Below are 22,294 nucleotides of genomic sequence, written 5' to 3' on the forward strand. Positions count from 1 at the left end.
CAGTGGACCCATCGCCACCTCACGCACTTGGGCAAACATTGATACTTGTCTAACAGGTAAGAAAGGTCCTGCTGCAGGATTGCCACAGCCCATGGCAGCTGCTCTGCGTCAAGTCACTGATGGTGGGGGACACGTAATGTTCCCTCTGCACCTACTCGCTCAAGCCGGGCTTTCTGATCTCTCTGGAGACACGCTGCTGAGCCTGCGTTTTAATGCGCTTTCAGGTCCCAAGACAGATTTTCATCAGGCAAGACCTTGCTACGGGATGTTGCGCTACATCCTTTCTGCTCAAGAGTACTCTCATTTTTCAGAGCAAATGCCCATAGAAAGGTCGTGATGTCAGGCACACCATCTGCAGGATGTGCTCTGCTCCTCCATTTCCAACCGCAGACTGATGGACACTGCTGCTCTGTCCCCCCGAGGAAGCATTACAAACGCTTTCCACACCCAGCCCCCCGTTTCAGTAAAGATCCCGTGACACTTGGTGGAAAAAAAAACAACATTGTATTTGATTTACAATTAACAGGATTCACAAATAATGACAAAGAAACAGATTAGCCATGAAATTAGGATGCCTCTGTTGATGAAGGAGTAGCTGGCAAAGCACCTTTATGTAGAAGTCACGTACCTCAGTCCTAAGCAGTGTAAAATAACTTATAGCCCAGGCAGGTTCAGGAATGGTTATACATAAATGCAAGAAGTAGAGTACAAAACAAATGAAAAAACTCCTCCCAGCATACTGGGCAGGAACCCAGTTCTGGTGAGGCTTTTGATTTTCAGAAACTGAAGGTAAGGCCCACTGACAATTACTAGGAACATTTCCAAAAAGGGGGGAAAAAAATATATCAACAAACAGTAGAAGTAACTGTATGACAACCTACCGGGCAGGGAGGTTGGGCAGCAGACAGCATGTTAGCTCACTGAGAATCAGCAGAGTCCGAGCGCTTGGCAGGACACTGAACGAAGGAGTACAGATGGCAGCGCTTCATTAAAATGCTACTTTACTGCCAAAAGCTTGCGAGACAAAGAGGAATAAAGTTTTCTGATGTGCAATACAGCAATTTAAGAAGACGTACCTAACTTTTTGATTTGTACGGAGCTTACCTATATTGTAAACACACACTTTCTGACAAGTTATTTCCGTTTTCTTTGCTATGGGTTACAGTGTGTGTTCAACCAAATGCAGCATTCCAAGGCTCAAAACTGAATGAGTGGTTTCCACTAGACGGGTTTATGATTTTTCCAATATCATACTAGTATTTTACATCACAAATACAATAAAAACAAGTGATGGTATTTCTAGGACAGTTCCAAGATTCACATTAAAAAATCATCAGAACCATTCTAAAATAAGATACTATACATAATCAAATCATGTTAAACAGCACACTCTCGGCAAGCAGCTAATTACAAGCATTCTGCTGGTCATGTTTTTCACACAAAAGTCATTCAATAGCACATAAATATTTCTTTTTCTGATCTGCTTCTTTTTACAAAACCATTCATCAGATTCACAGAATTAGTACAAGTAAGGCACATTAGCATATATCATAAAACTCACAATAATAACAAAGAGTTGTAAAGTTTTAAGGACTAATTCCTTCTTTGCAGTGATTTCTGAACCGAGTAGAACCCTCCTACATGGACATTACTCATATTTCTGTCGCAGCCGGCTGTGGTGGGTGCAGTACTGTGCATCACCATGGACATACATAATTAAATTAAGAACCGCTTGTGGTAGCAAATCCCATTCTCAGATCTTGCAGAGAAATCAAACACATTGTTCATGATGTTTGTTATGAGCACAGACTAAGTTTTAGAACTACATGGAAGTCAATTTCCAGTTATCAAAATAAAAGGGGATATTGCATGTGTCTCTATGTTATTGTTTTCCTAGTAGAAATATTGCTTAACGTAGAATGGATGCTATAGTATTGAATTTACTTGCATAATGAATCCTAAATGCTGATGTCTCAGATTCTACTAAATCAAACAAACTACAGGTTTTCCTTCTTCCGCCCCCCACCCTGGCCCCAACCAAAGGACTATCTTTCCCACAGAAGATTCATTTACACACAACACACCTTTTAATTAGAAGTATAATTTACAGTAAAATTTTTTTACATTACACCTCTGCTATCAAAAAAACATGAAATCTTTCATTTAAAGTTGTAATTATACATTAAAAAATAGAACACTATTTCCTTAACAGGAAGAATGAATTTGAACATCTTCAGATCAGATTTCTTTATTGCGGCTTTTGAGTCAAAGGTCAGTCACTTTATTCTCTAACGCAGCTGCTATTTGCTGTAAACGGAAGGCAAGCTGCATTTTTTGTGCAGCTGGATCCTCTTCAAGTGCATTTATAATCTGGAAGAAATAAACACAGAATGTTTAGAATCATTTAGCTGGAAATATACGACATAGTTCCTGGACCAAGTGTCTGATACTGCTTTGGTTGTAAAGAGTCCTTTGCATTTACTCTGCATCAAAGATAAAGTCCATCTAGTAAGCCCCATGTTGTATTTTTACACAAAGGCAATAAGAATGATCGTCTCCGTTACTTTATCTAAGTTGCTGTAATGTTTCCCATTATGCTGGGATCCAAGCAAATTAATAGGTGGTACTTTATCTTGTGAAATATTACATTCCAAGATGGAGCAGGCAGGGGGAAAAACGTCTTCATAGCTACTTGAGAAACAGTGCTTGTACTTACAATGCACCCTACAAGGCTTAAGGGTTGTTTACCGGCAGTAATTAAGGCCCATCCCCAGGAGCTGTGGTTATGAGAAGCTCCTGGGTGGTCCATGCACAGGCACAAGGTAGAGCAAGACCAGGTCCCTGGTGTCTGTGGCAAATAAGAGGAAGAAAATGGTCTGGCCACAGCGTTGGGGAGCTGTTGGCAGCTTCCCTTTGGCTCCCGCTAAGAAATGCCAGGGCTCTGGCCCAGCACCACGTAGCTCAGGAAGCGAAGAGCTCATCAGAGGAGCCCCCCAGCATCCCACACACAGCCTGTGTTGTACAGAATACATACATATATATATATAGGAAGGTACGACTCTAAGACACAAGGGATTTGGAAACAAGAGCTAGAAAAGGTCAACTGTTATGAGAAGGCTTTTCTTCAAATAGAGTTTTTTAGGGCTCCTCAAAATCAAATTTCAAAGGTTTTGAAAGGTTTTCATTTCCACCGTCCTTTAGGGAAACATTTCCACCAACTATTAGATTTCTCCATTAGAAGAATGTATTACATGGCAAAGCCATTCCTTTTCTAGAACTGGCTTTATTAATAAAAGTCAGATACTGTAATCAAGCAGAAACCTTTAGCTCTGTTTAAATACAATATAAACTTGCAAGTACAAGAACTAGAGAAATAGAGTTTGCCTGTCACTACCTGTGGTTCTCATTACTTGCGCATCATTGACAATGGAGATTAATGCAGTCAATATTAATCTAGCCAATCATTTCACTTTGAAGGGCTGGTATAACATTTGAGTTTCAAACGCTGGAGCAAATTTATTAAGAAATAATTATTTTAATGGATTTGTTTTTAAAGCGTGAAAATATTTTTACAAGACAGAGTTAATAAACACTTATTACAGTATTTAAATTGAGCCTAATTTAATTTGATATTGTTCCCTTAATTTAAACAATTACATCTAGCTGTAACTCCTCAAATCTAGACTAAATAATTCATGATTATCTCTGCTGGTGAATATATCCTTCATATAAATGTGGACAATTAGAATGTACCCACTTAGTCACTGTCAAGCCCTGCAGAGATGCAGAAGGTACAGCGCATGCTGGGAATCACTGCTTCAGTAATAAAGACAAGGGCAGCTGCAAAACGTTCCAATTTATGCAAATTAAAACATTTTCATGGAAAATAAATAAGCGCGATTAATTTTGCTGAATAGCTCTTGACAGATTATTTCCATAACTCCGAATTAGCAGCCTTTTCATCGGATGCACCTTGTTGTTATACAGTGATGTACACGAAAGGAAGAGCTGCAGCTGCGCACTGGGGTTTGCTGGGCTGCCACTGGGAATCCCACAGCGCGGTGACTCCACCTGCGCCTGCCGCCACACGTGAAACCAGGGCTGGAAGCAGGGACACAGGGCTGTGGAGGGACGGAGGCTTTGTGGCTCACGTGTCGCCCAGGGTCCCTGAGTGGGTCTGCAAGAGCTCAGCCCGCGGGAATGCGATGCACGTCAGCTGGGGCAGCGCTGGGGGCGAGGGAACCAGTGCTGTGGGGCTGGTCTGCATTCCTCTGGCCGCTTCCCCTGCCGACCCCCACTGCAAGGACTCGCAGGGTGATTTGATTTTCCCCGCTTACATCTGTTTTAAAGCTGCGCCAGGCTGGCTGCTCCTGTATAAAGCAGCTGCAGTGGAGCTGAGGACAAGACGTGCTGCCTTTAGTGCTAAATGTAAGTGAAAACACGAACTGTGCTGTGGCACGAGACAAACCGAAGAGAGCTCACATGCGCTGCACTCCTCTTTGATTCAGCATCTGTTCTTACTTGCCTTGACTTAATTCTGAGAGTTTTCTGGAGGTATTCATTTCCATGGAAACCTTTGAATAAAAGTTTCCTTCTCTCTTTTTGTTTTCAGATTAAGTTTGGAGAGCACGGCCACAGCCCAGCTACACTGGGATAGTCTTTGTCTCCCTTTCCACGGGGGCCGAAGAACCTAAGAAATGTTTTGGACTGGATCTGTGAGCCTCCTTTCAAACCAGACTATATCCAACAGCCGCTGTGCTTCGGTTTACCTTGGGCAGACACTTCATTTGGCACAGCAAAACAGGGACGGTAGCAGGCATGGAAGTTATAAGTGTATCTTAACTAATAAAAAAGGCACGTCTCCATTCCTACAAACAAAACAAGTTTGATGGCTTGTTCCTAATTAAAAAACCACCGGCTTGAAACCTGATACAACTCTGATGAGTGCTTCTTGCTCGGTGACATTCTTAAGTCCTAATTCTTAGGAATGAGAATAGTAGAACTGAAGAGAAATGATTTTTAAACTGTCACTGCCAAAAGCGGATAGCCCATTATGAAATTGTTCATTTATAAGAACACACCTTTGACCACTGTAATTGCCAAGCAAGGTGTATAATTGCAAAGTTAGAGCTTTCTGCTCAGCATTGATTTTACCCGATTATCCAGGGAATTCCAGAAGTTGTTCCTTTAGACTGATGTTAGCCTTCCTAACTTTTTACCATTAATATTATTAAAAAATGAAAACAGAAGCTGCAACTTACCTCATCGTAGTATTTGTTAGTGTACTGGTAGAGTTGGTGTAGAGCCACAAGCGTATTTAAGGAATCGGTATGTGCCTGTTAAACAACACAAGCGAGCAGCAAACACGTCAAAATAGGATCACAGACAGCTGAAAGTTACGCACATGCGTGACTGCTGGATACAAGACACAGTATTTCCAAATGGAAACTCTGCATCTTGTAACTTTTGTTAAATGACAGTTGGGGCAGAAAAAAGGGGTGAGAAAACTTTTGTTTGGTGATTTTCAGATCACGACTTTCCCGCTGGTGTTTTTCCAGCCTGTCCACAACTCTAACACTGGAGGTGGAAAATATTTTGAACTGTGAACATCAAACCACAGACTACAGCTCAAACATCTGTTAACAACATGGGTGTGTATAACTAAAGCATTTAGTGAGTACAATCTGCGTATTGTTGAGATATTAAACGTTGGTTTTCTCACTGTCATGGCTGTTTGAAATCCTTTCTCCAGCTCTTTTTAACTCTTTGAAATTATTCACACCTCATTTCAGCAAAGGCGTAACCCATCAAGATCACGAGCACATGTATGTTATGAAAAAGCCATCTGAATCACAAAGATGGAAAGGGGGGAGAGAGAGAGAGACAGAGACAAAAGACTTTAAATGAAGCAGGAAATAACTCTTCAGTTACCTCTTCCTCCCTCCTCCTCTGATGTTTAACTTATTTAGTGAATGTGCTCTACCTGTCTAAACAGATGTTTTTCATTCAAACGCACAAGATTCAAATCTCTAGCAACATCTTTAGTCTTTCAAGTTCGTTAAGAAAATGAAGAATTGCAAAATATTGCTACTGGCATAAATGATTACCCAAGGCATAAAGCAGCACAGATACATCCATCTTTCCTTGCTCTATAAAAGTCACTTCCAGAGCTGGTCAAAATTTGCAATGTTTGATCACTCCTCCATATTCATTTTTATTACAATTTTGAATGTAAATAGAAAGGAACAACATGTGCTGCTGATATTAAAACATTACTTTGAATTTACTTTTAATCACCTGTTTTAATTTTATATACATCTCAATTTATGTAATAAATAAAGTGAACTGGGAAATGAAATGTCACTGCAGATGAGTTTCGAGTGAATGACTGAAAATAGAAATGCTCTCATGAGAATGTTGATCTGCAAAATGTTAGGTCCTAAGGGCACTGAAATAAACAAACCACAAAAAATTCTCCAAACATCCTCCTTGCTCTAGAACTCTTCAACTAAATTAAGCAAATGAGCAAAGCAGCCAGTAAATACACTGTCTCTTTGCTCACGCTAAATAACATATTTTAACACTGGTGAGGGCCTCTCCTGGTTCTCCCAGTTAAATCGAGTGCTGTGAAGGCAGAAGCCTGCTCTAGCTAAGCTGAGCTGCAGAGCAGGCCAGGCTCTAGCTAAGCTGAGCTGTAGAGCAGACCAGGCTCTTTGAAGACTGAAGCAGATTTTGTGGTGTCTTTGCTCCACCAGTCTCCAGCCAGAGTCCTCAGCTAGCAACCACCCCCCTCTGCTCTTCTCTGTGAGAGATGACTCCCAATCACCTATAATGCAAAAAGAAAAAGTGCCACTAAGCGAGCACACGGTGAGCTTCTCACACGCAGCATAAAGCAGAGGTATTGCCCTCATACAGACAGCTCTAAAATGGCTATACTTAATGTATGTGCCTTCTCTTTCATTTCTGGAGCCTAATTTTTGCTGCAGTAGCACTCTGAATTCCATTATTATACTTGTTATCAGTATGATCAATGCTAAAAATCCTCTATATTCTGTGGAGAGAAAACACAATTCAAAAGCGCTATAATTTTTCCACAACGGGTGTGAAAAAATCTGAACACTTCGCTCTGGCACCTACATCACTGGGACAGATGAGTGATGATAACCAATCTTGGTTCCATTCAATAATCAACACTTCAAAGGGCTAAAAGGCATGACTACACTAAGCAGGAGTATTTCAGAGATGTCTGAAATAACTCATTTGATGTTTGCACATAAAATAAACCCGCTTGTTGAGGTAGAAAGAGAAGACAAAGAAAAACAGTGCTATACTTGGCTCTAATTTCAGGATAAGAAAATGGAATTTATTCTTACCCTAGAAATCTCTGCTAGATGGGTATTCATATCTTGGTCGCTAACTGGCACCATCTGACGAATACCTTTGTAGTAACTGCAACAAATGAAAACAAACTTTCAATTAGGTGAAATACACTCTGGCTTTCTAGTAATTCCATATTTTGATTTTGCAATTATTTTAAACAAGCTTCCTAATAATGCAAGAGATGTTCTGCCACAACAGACTGACGATTCCTTCAGTAATCCTGTCTCCCAGCAGTCATTAGTACCTTCACAACGGTAGCAAATCGCACCTGATTGTACAGGGCCAAACAACAAGAAAGAAATCTATTTATAATTGCAGCCAATGATTATTTTAGGTCTTCAAACTTTTGAAGTCATCAGCTAGCAAGAGTTTTGTCCTGTGGCAGACCTTCTGTGGTATTCACAGAATTTCCAATTAGTAAATGAATGAACTCAGAGATGGAAAAGAAAACAAAGGTGTTTGTGAAAATGTTTTCAGGATTTGATCTTGACTGAGCTATGGAAGTGCAGCATTGGTTAGACAGATCATACGGGTGACAGCAACTGCCACAGAAAACAGCATCATCTTTTCTCCTGAATAAATGTACCCATCAATCTATCCATCTGTCTGCACAGACATGAGCATGGGCTGGGTCATAACGGTGATCCATTTCAACCCTGCCAACGTTACCACCAAGGGAACATTTTAACATTCAGGTGTAAATTTTTTAACAATTGACAGTTGACTATGACTGCCTCAGCATTTGCCTTTCCTCTTACTGAGTACATTCACATGGGCTTAACTCCGAATAAACATGAAAAGAGTCTATACTTACTCTTCCACCATTTTCTTATAGTTAGAGATTTCTTTCGCATAAAGTAATTTATTACTCGGAGAATCCTGAAAAATTTATAAGAGAGAGAAATTGGGTTGATATATTTTGTAGGAAACAACAGAAGGGCAAGAACCTAAGATCAAACTTTACATTGACATGCACTTGAGCTCTACAGATATTAGCATTTGGGTGTCTGTTATTAACATTTACCTTGGTACATGGGTGGGATGATTTGTCTTAAAAGGATGAAGTTTACACACAGCATTACTGTTGAGTTTTACAAATATATCAGTGCAAGATAATACTAAATATTATTCATGGACATGAATTAATCAGTTCTTAAACTTGCTTTTTATGAAAGAAGCTGGTATTTTCTCCTTTTTATAAATACCAATTGGCAGATGACACAGTAACGCTGACATGTTCACCAACCTGTTAAGTGGTGAAATGCTAACTTCATTATAAAACTAAAAAGAAATGATCAAGGCTGTATCTCCTCAGAGAATGGGTATTGTCTATGAGGATGCCCTTTGTCTTGTCAGGCATGACTGCAGTCAAGATGTAGAATGCAAATCACTTACTCTGCTTAATTTGTGCTCTGTTCTTGTGCAAGCATCCATGAAAGTCTGTGCAATGACTGACAAGGAAGCATCCACTACTTCATGAACATGAACATCGAAGATGAAATGGGGATTTTTCAGTATGTTTACCCAGAATCTAAGAGGCAGGCTGTAAAGCAAGGAAGAAGATAAATAATCCTTTTTACACAATAAATATTCTACAATAAGCACATCTCATGAAATTAAGTATGGGTTTTGCATTTTGGTCTCCTCACAACAGTGAAGCTTAATTTTATGTCAACATTTATACAAGCTATCTGGTGTCTGGTTTCCATGCCTGAAAGCCAAGCCTTTACAGAAATGTATCACAGGAGGATAAAAAAAACCTCGTATGAGAAAAATCTCGAGTGCCCCAGAACAGCAAGAGAACATGTCTGTGTGATTAGAGAAACTACACGAGTAGCATTTATGAGATTCTGTACTTTGACAGGTAAATCTAGTCCCATTTGCCTCTTGCTTTCCTCTTCTTAGAGAAAAGCAAAACAAAACAAAAGTAAAGTGGTAAATCTGCCATTGACAACTCCAGAGGTACGCTGGTTTCATTTTGCAGCTTCTAGGCTTAGGGGAATCCTTTTGGTCATATAAACATATTATCTCAATTAAAACGATTCTGTGAATTATAAATGAAATTTACTTTGATTTGTGCTAAGAGTGCCAGTACATACTTGGGAATCACACTCTCATTTCTCTGCAATGCAATTATTATTCTGTTCATACTGTACCTGTTTGTTTTCCAGATGTGAATGGTATCTTCATCCTTGATGTCATGTTTTTCTGCTTGTTCATCAAGGAAGTCAAAGAAGTATTTCACAGCTGGTGGCACCACATGGTTCGAATTGAGCACACTATGAAAGAAGTTATCTACAAACTGCTGAAGTGTCCCCTAAAGGAAAATTTAAAAAAATCTGTTACATTTGTGTTGCAGGCTGAACTCAGTGCCACCCTAGAATATTTTATTCCTTTTAACACTAACAGCCCATAGTCCAGTTGCAGTCACTGATGGCCTTCATTCTGAGTGCTAAGGGTAACGGGTGACAAAAAACAAGCAACTTCTTAGTGCAGTGGCCTTGCAAACTGCCAACACAGTAAAGGCCTTCAAGAGAACAATTTTATGTTCTAACCTGAAAGGTTGTGACTTCACCAACTATTCTATTGTTTGCACAGAAAGGTGTGCTTTCTGCTTGACAGAAGAAGCAGAAACTGGTTGCTAAGAATACAATACATTTACACTTCAGGGTTGTTGTGCACATAAAATAATTGTTAGCCATTTTTTAATGGATTTGCTACTTGCCACCTCCAGTTTCTCTGACTCCAGAGCACCATGCAATTTGTAGGAAGAGACTAAGACAAAAAAGTACCAATGAGCATTTGACTTTTTAAGGGCAAGCACTCAGCTGTCATCAGACTGCCGGTCTGGCCCAGCTCCACCAAGCCCAAGGAATTAAATGTCCCAGGAGGGCTGTGTGCTTGGTTGGATTCCTGCATCTGCCTGGACCTTAGAGACTGTGATCTCAGAGACTGTCCCCTTGTTTTAGAAATGACCCTGCTGAGGTCACATGAAGTTTGTCCTTGCTCAGCTGGTTGGCCCTACAGACACATTTAGAAATCATAGAATCATAGAATCATTTTGGTTGGAAGAGACCCTCAAGATCATTGAGTCCAACAGTTAACCTAACACTGTCACTAAACCATGTCCCTAAGAACCTCATCTACACATCTTTTAAACACCTCCAGGGATGGTGACTCAATCACTTCCTTGAGCAGCCTGTTTCAATGCTCGACAACCCTTTCTGTGAATACTTTTTTCCTAATATCCAATCCAAACCTCCCTTGGTGCAACTTGAGGCCATTTCCTCTTGTCCTATCACTTGCTATGTGGGAGAAGAGACCAACACCCACCTCCCTACAACCTCCTTTCAGGTAGTTGTAGAGAGTGATAAGGTCTCCCCTCAGCCTCCTTTTCTCCAGGCTAAACAACCCAAATTCCCTCATCTGCTCCTCGTAAGACTTGTGCTCCAGACCCTTCTCCAGCTTCAAGGGCTGCATGTGCTTTCTCGCCGTCACACCAGCTGCCAGACTCAGAACAGGGCAGGGACGGAGAAGGCAAGGAGCCCTGCGCCACCCTGCTGTCAGCAAGGACACACTGACAGTCCTTGGTTCTAGGGGTGGTTGTGGTTCCAGCCATCACACCTCAGCAGCTCCGTAAGAGTTAGGAAATCTCCAGCCTGGTAATAATCCATAAACTGGCTACTGGGAATAGAAAAGGGGTGGCTGCATCTTGCTGGCAATTTGTCCTGTCATCTATACACAGACTGTCCTTCACATCCACTTTCACAGCCAGACAAATGGCCCTAGCTGAGGGCAGATCAGCCTCATTTTCACAAGGAGCCTGGCTTTAGGGTCGTTAAACACATTATCCTAAATTCTTTCTGCGAGGAGGAGTGCTTCACAAAATTATTTTGATTGTGATCCATTCTGCAGTACAAGCACCAAAAATACTCTACAGAGACTACTATTATTTGAAAACATTTTGATTATTTTTCCAGATTATACCGCAGCATGGGTCACAAACAAAACCAGGGAAATATGTGGCTATGTAGCAGTTGATAAGGTATTTGGTTCACAAGAAAACCCAACAAATATTATCTAAGCAGGTGGCACAGAAAAGAATATCCATCTTTGTCTTGCAAGAAAAATCTTTCTTTAACAAACACAAAATCACGGTTCTGAGCTTTGATCAGGAGTTACACTTTCCGTCTTTCCCAGTAATGTTCCTCAGGGCATATTAATCACTTGAAGCCCTGAACACCAGCTTGTATGTACATGACACAAATTCAACATTGCAGCCAAATGCATGACTAATAGTTGCATCATTTTCTTCACTTGTACCTCAGAATCTATAGATGTAAGGTGTAACCGTGGCACAGCTGAGCCCTACCTTCACAGAGAGAAGTCTGGTCAGGTAGATTTCTGTAATAGCTTTGGTCCTCTCTTTTTCTTTCACACTGCCCCGCTTCGATTTACCTTCATCTATTTCATCTACTGGCCGAACTAGATGCCAGACCTTATTTTCATCTTCCAGGAGTGCATGCCCTAGAAACAATAATTGCAATAATTATGAAAAACACTTTCACCCAAATCAGCAACACTAAAATAATCATATACAGGTAAGATCCTTGTTCTCTAGACTTGATTTACCTTTTATCTTGCCGAGAGGATCGAGATGACTCTGTTCCTGTCCAACATATACAACTCAAGTACTAAATGTTCCATAATACATAAGCTGAAAGAAACAGCACTGAAGCAGGACTGCAGCTTGCTTTTGTCAAGAGTAAAGAGAGAGGAAGGAGTCACACAATAGAGAAACCCCTGTTCAGTCACATAAGCACAGTCTGTATATTTTTTGAGGTCCAATACTCTACTCCTTTGTGAATTCTCGGAGCCATGATAAAGTTACAGAAATTCAGCGAGGTCTGAGCCAACGGCCACCACAGAAAGGGAAACTGTAGCCTGCTTCAGGTGCCAGGCAAGATATTGTTTTAGCGGCTCTGGTGAATTTGGCAATGGCAACTTAAGAATTTATGTTATCATCCTTTTTTCTAGGTATCAACATTACAATTTACATTTTTTTACCCTAACTGCTGAATTCAAAGTATGGCACCCCAGTTTATCAGCATCTGACCAGCAGCACTTTGTAGCTGAAAGGAGGAAAAATGTTTCCTTTTGCTGAAAGGATGTGAAGTCTAGAGACAGAGGTAACGACTGCAGCAAACTCGTAATCCATTGTAATGAGATTTTAAGAATTTGTTTTTCAGTATTCATAGCTTAAACCAGAGAAGGAGACTCACACCAACTCTGTTACCATATAGCAGAAATGAGAATAAGCTCCTGGATGCTTAAGACAGCTCATCTTATCAGAGTGCCTCGCTATGCTGTGTCCATGGCTTGGTCACGCCAAGGTCATGCCACGGTCCCTGAGCTTGGCTCAATGATCATGCAGCGCAATAAAGGGAGTCTTGCATTTCAGCATCAGCATGAATGTTCAGACAAACTCTATGTTTGAGAATCTTTTGTTATGAACAGTTCTAGAAGAGATGATACAATTGTTTTAACTTGCAGTTAATATCCCTTGAAAAAAGATTCTGTGTCACAAACTTAGTTTCAAACCTCCAGGCTTTGCTTGTTCTTTCTTTGGTTTCTCTTTTTTTATATATACTTGGCACAGTCCCTAAAATCAATGGAGCTTTTCTAGTGGAAGTTACCGAATCAGTGCATTTAAAATCATCGACGTCTTTAAAATGTGAGTTATTTTTCCCCTAAAAATTGTGATTCACCCCTATCGCACAAATTATTTTTCAAAACTATTAACTAAGTTCCTCAACAACTACATTAAGTTTACCAGCTTGCATGTATGTCCAGTATTTTAAATTACAGAGGAAAATAACATTTATTTGTAATCTGGTCAAACCAACACTTCTGTTTCAATCTACTTTATACATCCTCATGAAAAGCATTAGCTGTGCAGTCTTTTGGGGCCTTTACTTCTTTTTAACCAGGTAGGTAAAAAAAATCTCACATTAAATCATGTTGCTCTTTGAGAGTCTTTAATTTGACTTGGAAGTTCATGTGAAGCAGGAAAGAAATAAAAGCTATCACTTTATTTTGAAGCAGCTGTGATTTCGCAATCGATACCATTCATAGCAATCACCCACCCATACAGTAAGACCTGCTGGTGGGCCCAGAGCCTGGAATTTCTTTTGCAATGCCTGTTATCTACTTTTGTAAATTAATAGATAAAATCATGCAGTTAGAGCACAAACTACTTTCCAGCCTTATGTCAGTCGCTTGGTACACTGCTGCTTCCTCCTTTGATCCAAAGGAATTCATCCTCTTTGCTCTCCTGATGGTATATTGCCCAGTTTAACTTTGGAGAGAAGAGTAACAACCAAAGGGGTTTCCACTGAAATTACTGTCCCTTATGTGCAGCTTAATTTGGCCTGTGCGTGTTTAGCAACAACAGAATTGCCTACTAGTGAAGTACTAGTTATTTCATAGGAAAGTAGGGATTAAAAGACTACAACTCAACCAGATGAACTTTTGCAATACAAAGATCCCAATTCATTGCTAAAAATAGCAGAAAGAAAGAGGAAGAGAAATTCAGGAACATGGGGCGACAAAACATGTTGGTAGTACGGTTGCTAAGAGAAAATAACATTTCTGTGAGATAATATTTTCCCCAATGGAAAAGTAGGAGGTGAAGAAAATAAAAAGATGGGAAAATATCTCCTTTTTTATTGCAGTAGCCACATTATGCGCCAAGCCATAAGAGAGGAGAAGACTGTGCCCACTGGGTCAAATGCTTCCCCCAAAACTCCTTGTCTTGGCCCTTGGGCATTCTTGGGCCAATATAAAATAACACTGGAGGGATTAACACCAAATAGTGACTATACTGACTAATCATAGTGGCATGAACCGTGATGTAAACATGATGGAGACAAGTGAGATGGTGACAGGCAACGCAGCCCCTTTCCCCTTGTGTGGCCTGCAGCGAATTACCTTCCAGTCTCCTTCCCCCGTGAATACCCCACACCATGGAGGTGAATGAAGGGCTGTCCTACACGGATCTGCTAATCAGTATTTCTGATCTGCAAACCTCTGCTATTTTTATTCTGAATTAAAAAAAAAAAAAACAAAACACAACAAAACAACAGAGAAAGACCCCAGAATAACAGACTGTGTTGTTTTGGCTTATAGTTCAGTACAGAAATAGGAGCATGAAATCATTGAAACCATTCTCCATCTTGATACAAATTAGTAATTGCATTTATTATCTCCAGAAGAAAAAGATGCTGCATTTAATTTGTCACAACCTTCAGCTTCTAGTGTCTTCCTCTTAGAAGCTGTGAATTGAAAGCAGCATGGAAGCAATGCCAGGTTTTAGAGCAACATCTCTGAACATGGTTTTACATTTTTGTTCTGTGCAAGGCCGAGTACTTTGGCAGAGAGTCAATGGCTTCAGCTGACATTTCTGAATGCAAAAGGTGCAAGTTAATGAGAGACTCTGGACAAAAGGAAAATCACTTCGTCACAAGCCTCATTCACAGAGCCAGGATAGGATTTCTATTTATTCCAACCCTGTAGATCCCTGCGTCATATACATGTGTATATGTGGAAGGGAAGCCTCTGATCCTCTCCTCTCCCTTTTATACATATAGTGTCTCACAAATCACTGTCACTGCAGGCTCTCGCTTTGCACAAGTTTTGTAACATTTTATAGCTTTCCGAAAGAACAAGTTGGCGTTGGGTAGCTCTGAAGACCCTTGGGCACTTAAGAAAATGGGCTCACCTGGCAAGAAATGCTTTCTTCCCAAATTTGTACAGTACTACAAAGTAAGACAGGGTGTGAAGCAGGAGCATGGTGGAGGCTGTCTTCACTCCATACTTTGGGATCTAAACTCTCTCTACACGCTCATGTATGAGAGCCCTTATTTGACAGCACTGTCCCCAGAAGTCTGCTTTTCCTTTACAACTCCTTATATGTCACACACGTAACAAATAAGGAGTTAATCTTGGAGTAAAGATTGTGTATCTTCAAAGAGCTTCATCACATGGAATCATAGCTAAAGATAAAATTGCAGAGATGGAGGAAAGGAAAATAAAACAACAAAATAAGAAAACCTCAGAGTCTGGTCCTCCACTGCCTGCAACAAGGTCAGCGAGCTGGGGAGGATGAAGACTGGGACCCCGGAATGAGAGACTGGCCACCACGCTGTGTTAAGAGAGCAAAGCAAGCTAAGGACACCAGCAGGCTCCCTTCATGGTCCACTCTCTTCTTCAGAGTGGAGGTGATTACTGCCTCAGTTATCTCAGCAACTGGGGCATCCAAACTGAACAGGGACCGGGAATCAGCTCCTCGCCTGGCCGCGAGGCATCTGTATTAAACCGAATGGCTTTTTCAGCTGACATGCTGGTTTGGCACCTGCTGCAGCAAAGTAGTCAGCACTTGGCCAACTGTGGCAGGCACTTGCAGTAAAGGGGTGAGAGGATGGCAGCAGGGGTGTAGCCATGGCCACTGGAAGACCCTTCAAGGGCGCTGGAAAAAGTCTCAACAGAAAGTGTCTGGGAGGAGTGAGTAAAAAGTAAATGGCAAGTAATTCTACCTGTCCTAATTTCCTGGCCAACACTGAACACAAATGAAACGGAAGTCTGCACGTTTTTGCTAAATAGTGATATATGTCAGAGCTGTCAGCTGAGACTCATCTTCTTGAAAAATGTACATTTCTGGCATATTATTTCCAATCTGTTTTACTCCCCAGCCCTTGAAACCTATTACATTTAAGATCAGTATATCTGTTTAAAGGACTGAAACTATTAGGTGAAGCAATGGCTTTTGCAATCAGTGCTAGACAGAAAAGCACATAAAATGAGTTAAGAGAAGGAAGAATGATTTCAACAATTATCATTCCATAAATCTACCTTCTACATCGTGTAAAATAACTGAATATAAGGATTAAAAAACCCAGAGAAACTGAACATCTGAAATGTAAAGTAAACACATGTGGCAAAGAACATAAATTTACAAGTAAATATTTCCATTAAAATCTGATTGCATTTTAGGTTGTAATGGATATTGTCTCTCAAAAGGTTTCAAGATAAAGGAAATTGGTCTAGACAGAATACTAACAGAAGAAGTAAAAGCTTTAAAAGATGGGTTGCAAGCTAACAGGTTGTCTTTCATGTTGAGAAGTCCAGCATACTGTAGCAGACCACAATATAAGAATTATGCAAGAGCTGCTTCAGTGATGTGAAAGACAGGAAACATTAGAAAGAAACTCCTGACACCAACTTACAGTGGATTGCAAACCTCAAAATGAATAAAGGAATTGTGGAAAAGGCTGCATCTAAAGAGATGACATGAATGGAATGAATAAAGACAAGCAACGAACCCTGGAAAAACCAAGCTAGCATAGCCGGTGAAATATCGCTCAAAGGGAGGGAAACACAAAATATGAACATACAGAGATGAATTTGCGAGGCAATCTAGTAGTAAGAAATGCAATAAAAAGTTACAACAGATCCATTATGCCACAGAGGGGAGCTTGTCTCTACTGTGGTTGTTCTAGAAAACTGCATCCAGTTCTCAGTCTAATAAGAAGAGGAAGAAATTTGGAAAGGAAAGTAAGAATAGGAAGAAAGAAGGAGAAAAAGAGATTAAGCTTCAGAAAGATGAAACATATGGTTTGACTGTAGCTGCAGTGGGATCAAGAAATAAAATATGCAAGGAAATATTTGCTAAGGATGCTTTCTATTAAGCTGGGGTATGGACTCTCAGCAATTATGGTTAAAGCCACATTATTTAAAGCTTTTATAATGAGGACAAAGAAAACCATCACAAGCGTGCAGTGGGTAACGCACAACAAATAAGCCCTATATAGTCTGGTGGGGAATAATCAGCTCCACAGACATGCTTGATAAACACAATCAGGACAGCAGTGTCACTCTCTGTGTGGGTTTTGGTTTCCAGTCATTTTGGGAGCTAATGAAGCCACAAGATACTTACTTTCCCCTGGGACATCTTGCTGATTATCCTCTGGCTGCTGGGAAATTCCCATTTTTGATAAGATGAGCGTGGCACCATCTCGGACCTTTGAAAAGACAAACATAGGGGATGATATTCCACAGAATCACACAGAATCACAGAATGTTAGGGATTGGAAGGGACCTCAAAAGATCATCTAGTCCAATCCCCCTGCCAGAGCAGGAACACCTACGTGAGGTTACACAGGAAGGCGTCCAGGCAGGTTTTGAAAGTCTCCAGAGAAGGAGAATCCACAACCTCCCTGGGCAGCCTGTTCCAGTGTTCTGTCACCCTCACTGTGAAGAAGTTTCTTCTCAAATTTATTTGGAACCTCCTGTGTTCCAGTTTGCACCCACTGCCCCTTGTCCTATCATTGGTTGTCACCAAGAAGAGCCTGGCTGCACTCTCGTGACACCCACTCTTTACATATTTATAAACATTAATGAAGTCACCCCTCAGTCTCCTCTTCTCCAAGCTAAAGAGACCCAGCTCCCTCAGCTTTTCCTCATAAGGGAGATGCTCCACTCCCTTCATCATCTTTGTGGCCCTGCGCTGGACTCTCTCCAGCAGTTCCCTGTGCTTCTTGAACTGAGGGGCCCAGAACTGGACACAATATTCCAGATGAGGTCTCACCAGGGCAGAGTAGAGGGGGAGGAGAACCTCTCTCGACCTACTAACCACCCCCCTTCTAATAGACCCCAGGATGCCATTGGCCTTCTTGGCCACAAGGGCACAGTGCTGGCTCATGGTCATCCTGCTGTCCACCAGGACCCCCAGGTCCCTTTCCCCTACACTGCTGTCTAATAGGTCATTCCCCAACCTATACTGGAACCTGGGGTTGTTCCTGTGCAGATGCAAGACTCCACACTTGCCCTTGTTGTATTTCAGTAAATTTTTCCCCGCCCAACTCTCCAGCCTGTCCAGATCTCGCTGGATGGCAGCACAGCCTTCTGGCGTGTCAGCCACTCCTCCCAGCTTTGTGTCATCAGCAAACTTACTGACAGTGCACTCAATTCCCTCATCCAAGTCGTTGATGAATATATTGAATAGTACTGGTGCCAGTACTGACCCTTGAGGCACTCCACTAGATACAGGCCTCCAACCAGACTCCACCCCATTGACCACGACTCTCTGGCTTCTTTCCTTCAGCCAGTTCCGAATTCCACCTCACTACCCAGTCGTCCAGACCACACTTCCTCAGTTTAGCAGAGAGGATGCTGTGGGAGATTGTGTCAAGTGCTTTACTGAAATCAAGATAGACCACATCCACTGCTTTGCCATCATCTATCCACCTGGTTATGTCCTCATAAAAGGCTATGAGGTTGGTCAAGCAAGTAAAACTTGAAGTATGCACTACTGAGCCTCTTTCTTAACACCTAAACTGCGTTTTCTGTAATCCTTAGCAGGGAATCCGGCCCTATGATCAATGCTGCCGTTCAAAGGCTCCCTGGGAAACTGGCTCTGCAATCCAGAACAGACTCTCTCCTCCTCCTTTAATAAGAGATCCCATCAACATCTCCTCTGAGATCACTGAAAATACTAAAAGCATCTCCAAAACTTCAGTGGTTCCTCAATCCAGTGGGGGTGCCCTTTGTACAAAAATGAGGTTTATCATGAGGAATTGGACCTGTCTGTTTTCTGAGGGAAAACTAACTGACTTCTATCTTTCCTAATCAGGCTATCTGTTGTTAGAAAGCAATAAACAGCATATAAAGTGAAGATAAGTGCTCGGTGGAATGCACAGGAAGAAACCTAAACCAGACAGTACAAAAACATCAACATCTGCTCTCCTGACTGAGCTGCTGAACAAACCAGACCAACCCAAAATCTATTTAGCAGCAGAACAAGGACAAAGATAATTCTCAGGGGTAGGAAGTGATAGAGAAAAGGAGAGATGAATATGAGACCCAGCAAAAGGAGCTTTTGAATGTTCTAAGGGGAATTTGGATTTGGACACTGTAATGATAAGGAAACCAAAGTCTTGGCATGTAGGTGATGTGTTTTTGCTAAGAAGTTTAGGCAATATGTCTAGACCTAGCCTTTCACGCTCTCAAGCTTTTACTGCCTAGACCCAGAGCTAGGCTTTTTATTTTTTTTTAATTCTTTATGTAGCACAGAAGTTTCTCTAAAAACAAATAAAGATTTTACTTATTACTAGAGAACAGTTAACAGATGTGAACAACCACTCTGAAACACCTCCTTACATTATAATGCATTAGTGTGTTGATACGTTTCCATCTGCCATCTCTTTGGGATGTTAAATCCAAGTCTGAGAGGATCTGTGCAGTAGAACCAGGACGCCACTCTAAGGGGTAATTAAAATGAGAAAAAAATCAGTTTTTAACCATGTGTAAAAATAACTACTCCAAGAATGTTTCAGTTTAGAGACCTACTGACGCACTGTGGAACATTAAAGGAAGCAATTTGGCACATGCCACAATGTGTGTTTTCTATTGCTTAATAGTTTGGTTTTTATTACAGAAGTTTGCATGAACTATTTCTAACCATGCACATGACTTTTGATTATTTTCCACATAAAATTAAATTCCTTTGCATAGAATACTACAAATATACTTAATAAGAACTGCTATCAGTTCAAAATAGAGGAGCAGGACTGTATGGAATAGAAAAGGCAATTTTAGGTAATTTACTAGGATTTTCTGAAGAGCAAGAATTGCATCCTCTACTTTCAGATTAAGGCAGTAATGAAGATATTACAAAACTATTAATTGGAGCTTTTATTATGAGATTATTAGGCCTTTGAAGTTACGTCAATTCTTTTCTTCACAAGAAGAGAACAGCAATTTTGAAAGCCTTCAAGGAAGATGATTTTCAGAGGCTGGGTGGCTCATCATCTCCTAAGAGTGCAGCTCCTCTAAGTTATAATTCTTTTGAATAATCATCATAAAGGTAAGTCAAAATCAGTACGAGTTTCTGAAATTGCATCATTACTTCTCCATCAGTTAATTGTCCATGCTGTCACCGCCACATTAATTAGTACCTGAGAAACTCACTCTGTCAGACATGAATTCATTTGTGCTAACAGTCATTAACAGGCTCTTTGCACACTAATGACAGTACACCAAAACTTTAAGAGTCAGGAAAAAGAACTCTGTAAGAAAGCATTAATTTTTAATGCATATTAAGATTGCTGCAAAATACTGCATTTTTGTATCCAGCTGAACATGAATCCAATTAAAAAAAAAAAAAGCTTTTATAGACATTTTTTTGGAAAACAGAAAATCACACAACATGTTTCGCCTGCTCAATATAGTATCAAAAGTTGCTACCTACCAAGAACTACACTCTCAGCTTTTGGCCACTGAGAACATGGCAGATTTCGATAGACTTGGTCTATTATCTTTTCCTTTACTTGTGATATTGTATCACAGTTCAGCACTTTCACAGGTATGGAATCGGTTCCTCCATCTTGGACATATACATTTACTGTCTGTAAAAAAAAAAGAATGTACATGGTTATTAAGACAAATAAATGTTGAATTACCTCAGTATGTTTCTCTCAGTGATGGAAATGCAAACAATATCTAAAATTAACTGTGCAATGATTACTGCACAGCAGCACATATTTGCAATGGGAGTACGGATTGTTTGAGGGATCGTTCACTGTTATCAGCCAACCAGCTATTGTAAATTCCAGCTAATTCCTTCCACTATGACAAAACAGCAAAGATGCAGAATAGATTTACTCGTGTAACATGCTACTATTATCAAGTCTTAGGAATTTATTAAAGAGGGATGCACGAGAACAAAGCAGCCAGACCACTGACTAGTTACATGCTTCTCATTTAGCCTGGAACATAGAAAAGCACAAGTAATGCAGTGCCCAAATTTAAGGAGCTCCCAATAATCATCTGAACTGCATTTTGCCGAACTGTCTTCAGGGTTGTGGTTTTACTTGTTCAGCTCCCGTAACTTCACCTCCTGTGACTAGCTGTTCATTAGATATATATAAATACACATACATGCACACACATGTATACATATATCAAAGACAATTATATAATCTTGTGTGTTTGAAGACTTCATTTACTGCTACTGTTGTCACAGTAACTCTAATAGCTCCGGGAAACATACCTAAGTGTTCACACTAGTTCTAAAATATTACTGTTTTCTGATAGTATTGACGTGGTTTTTTAAATGTTAAAACAGAATTTCTTGAAAGCCTGTAATCTGCTAAATCTAGAGTAATTTTTTTAAAAAGCAGCTTTGCTAAATAAGTGTCAGTTTTAATACAGACAAAAGCAAATGAGAAAACGATGGCCAGGAAACATCCCCAGAAGCAAGAAAACCACCAAGATCAAATAGATGTTATGAAAAGCTTCTATTTTTTTTTTCACTGGCTGAATCAGTACGACGGCTCAGAGCCCTCATGGACCTTTTCCCAGTCAGGTAGCTTTGGAGGCCAGGCACATCCGAAGCATTGCAGCTCTCGGATATGTACAGTCCTGCCAACCATAATGCCTGGATTTATCATCTCAAACCTCAGAAATAAACTTGCATGTCTGGTATTTTTAAACAGTGAAGAAAAACTACGCCATACGGCAGTCAAATTAAACATGATTGCACTGTCCCTTGACAGAACTCACAAACTAATCATGAGATTTCACCTTCCTTTTCCTATTAGCTTTATGGTAATTAGACATGATTTTGCTGCTGGTTCAGTATGCAGCACGCCACTGTAACCAGTGATGCAAAACAGATTCATCTTTTAAATAAGAACAATTAGAGAGCAGACAACTGCTCTATACTGTACTTTCCCACTGTGTCTCACTTTCAGGCAGACGTGAACTAATTAACTCATGCTTTAACCTAGCTTGGTGCATGAATGCTCCCTATCTGTTCGCAGTTACCACAACGTCATCATCACGCCGAAGAGCCCAA

The 22,294-nt window shown here is 40.5% G+C and overlaps 1 protein-coding gene across 4 annotated transcripts in view; it reads right to left on the reverse strand.

The window, feature by feature from the left end:
• Window positions 1–527: 527 nt before the first annotated feature.
• PLXNB2 (plexin B2) overlaps window positions 528–22,294 on the reverse strand; it is a 257,387-nt gene continuing 235,620 nt past the window's right edge. For all 4 annotated transcript variants that reach the window (XM_065630873.1, XM_065630864.1, XM_065630856.1 and 1 more), the window contains 10 exons: window positions 20,687–20,843; window positions 19,597–19,697; window positions 17,375–17,459; window positions 11,753–11,907; window positions 9,537–9,697; window positions 8,776–8,923; window positions 8,195–8,259; window positions 7,374–7,449; window positions 5,262–5,336; window positions 528–2,370 (listed from right to left, as the gene is read on the reverse strand). In XM_065630873.1, the coding sequence (XP_065486945.1) occupies window positions 2,266–2,370; window positions 5,262–5,336; window positions 7,374–7,449; window positions 8,195–8,259; window positions 8,776–8,923; window positions 9,537–9,697; window positions 11,753–11,907; window positions 17,375–17,459; window positions 19,597–19,697; window positions 20,687–20,843 (1,128 nt within the window). In that variant the 3' untranslated portion in view covers window positions 528–2,265. The remainder of the gene's footprint in view (window positions 2,371–5,261; window positions 5,337–7,373; window positions 7,450–8,194; window positions 8,260–8,775; window positions 8,924–9,536; window positions 9,698–11,752; window positions 11,908–17,374; window positions 17,460–19,596; window positions 19,698–20,686; window positions 20,844–22,294) is intronic.

Source organism: Caloenas nicobarica, chromosome 1, assembly GCF_036013445.1.
Source record: "Caloenas nicobarica isolate bCalNic1 chromosome 1, bCalNic1.hap1, whole genome shotgun sequence".
NCBI classification, from domain to species: domain Eukaryota; kingdom Metazoa; phylum Chordata; class Aves; order Columbiformes; family Columbidae; genus Caloenas; species Caloenas nicobarica.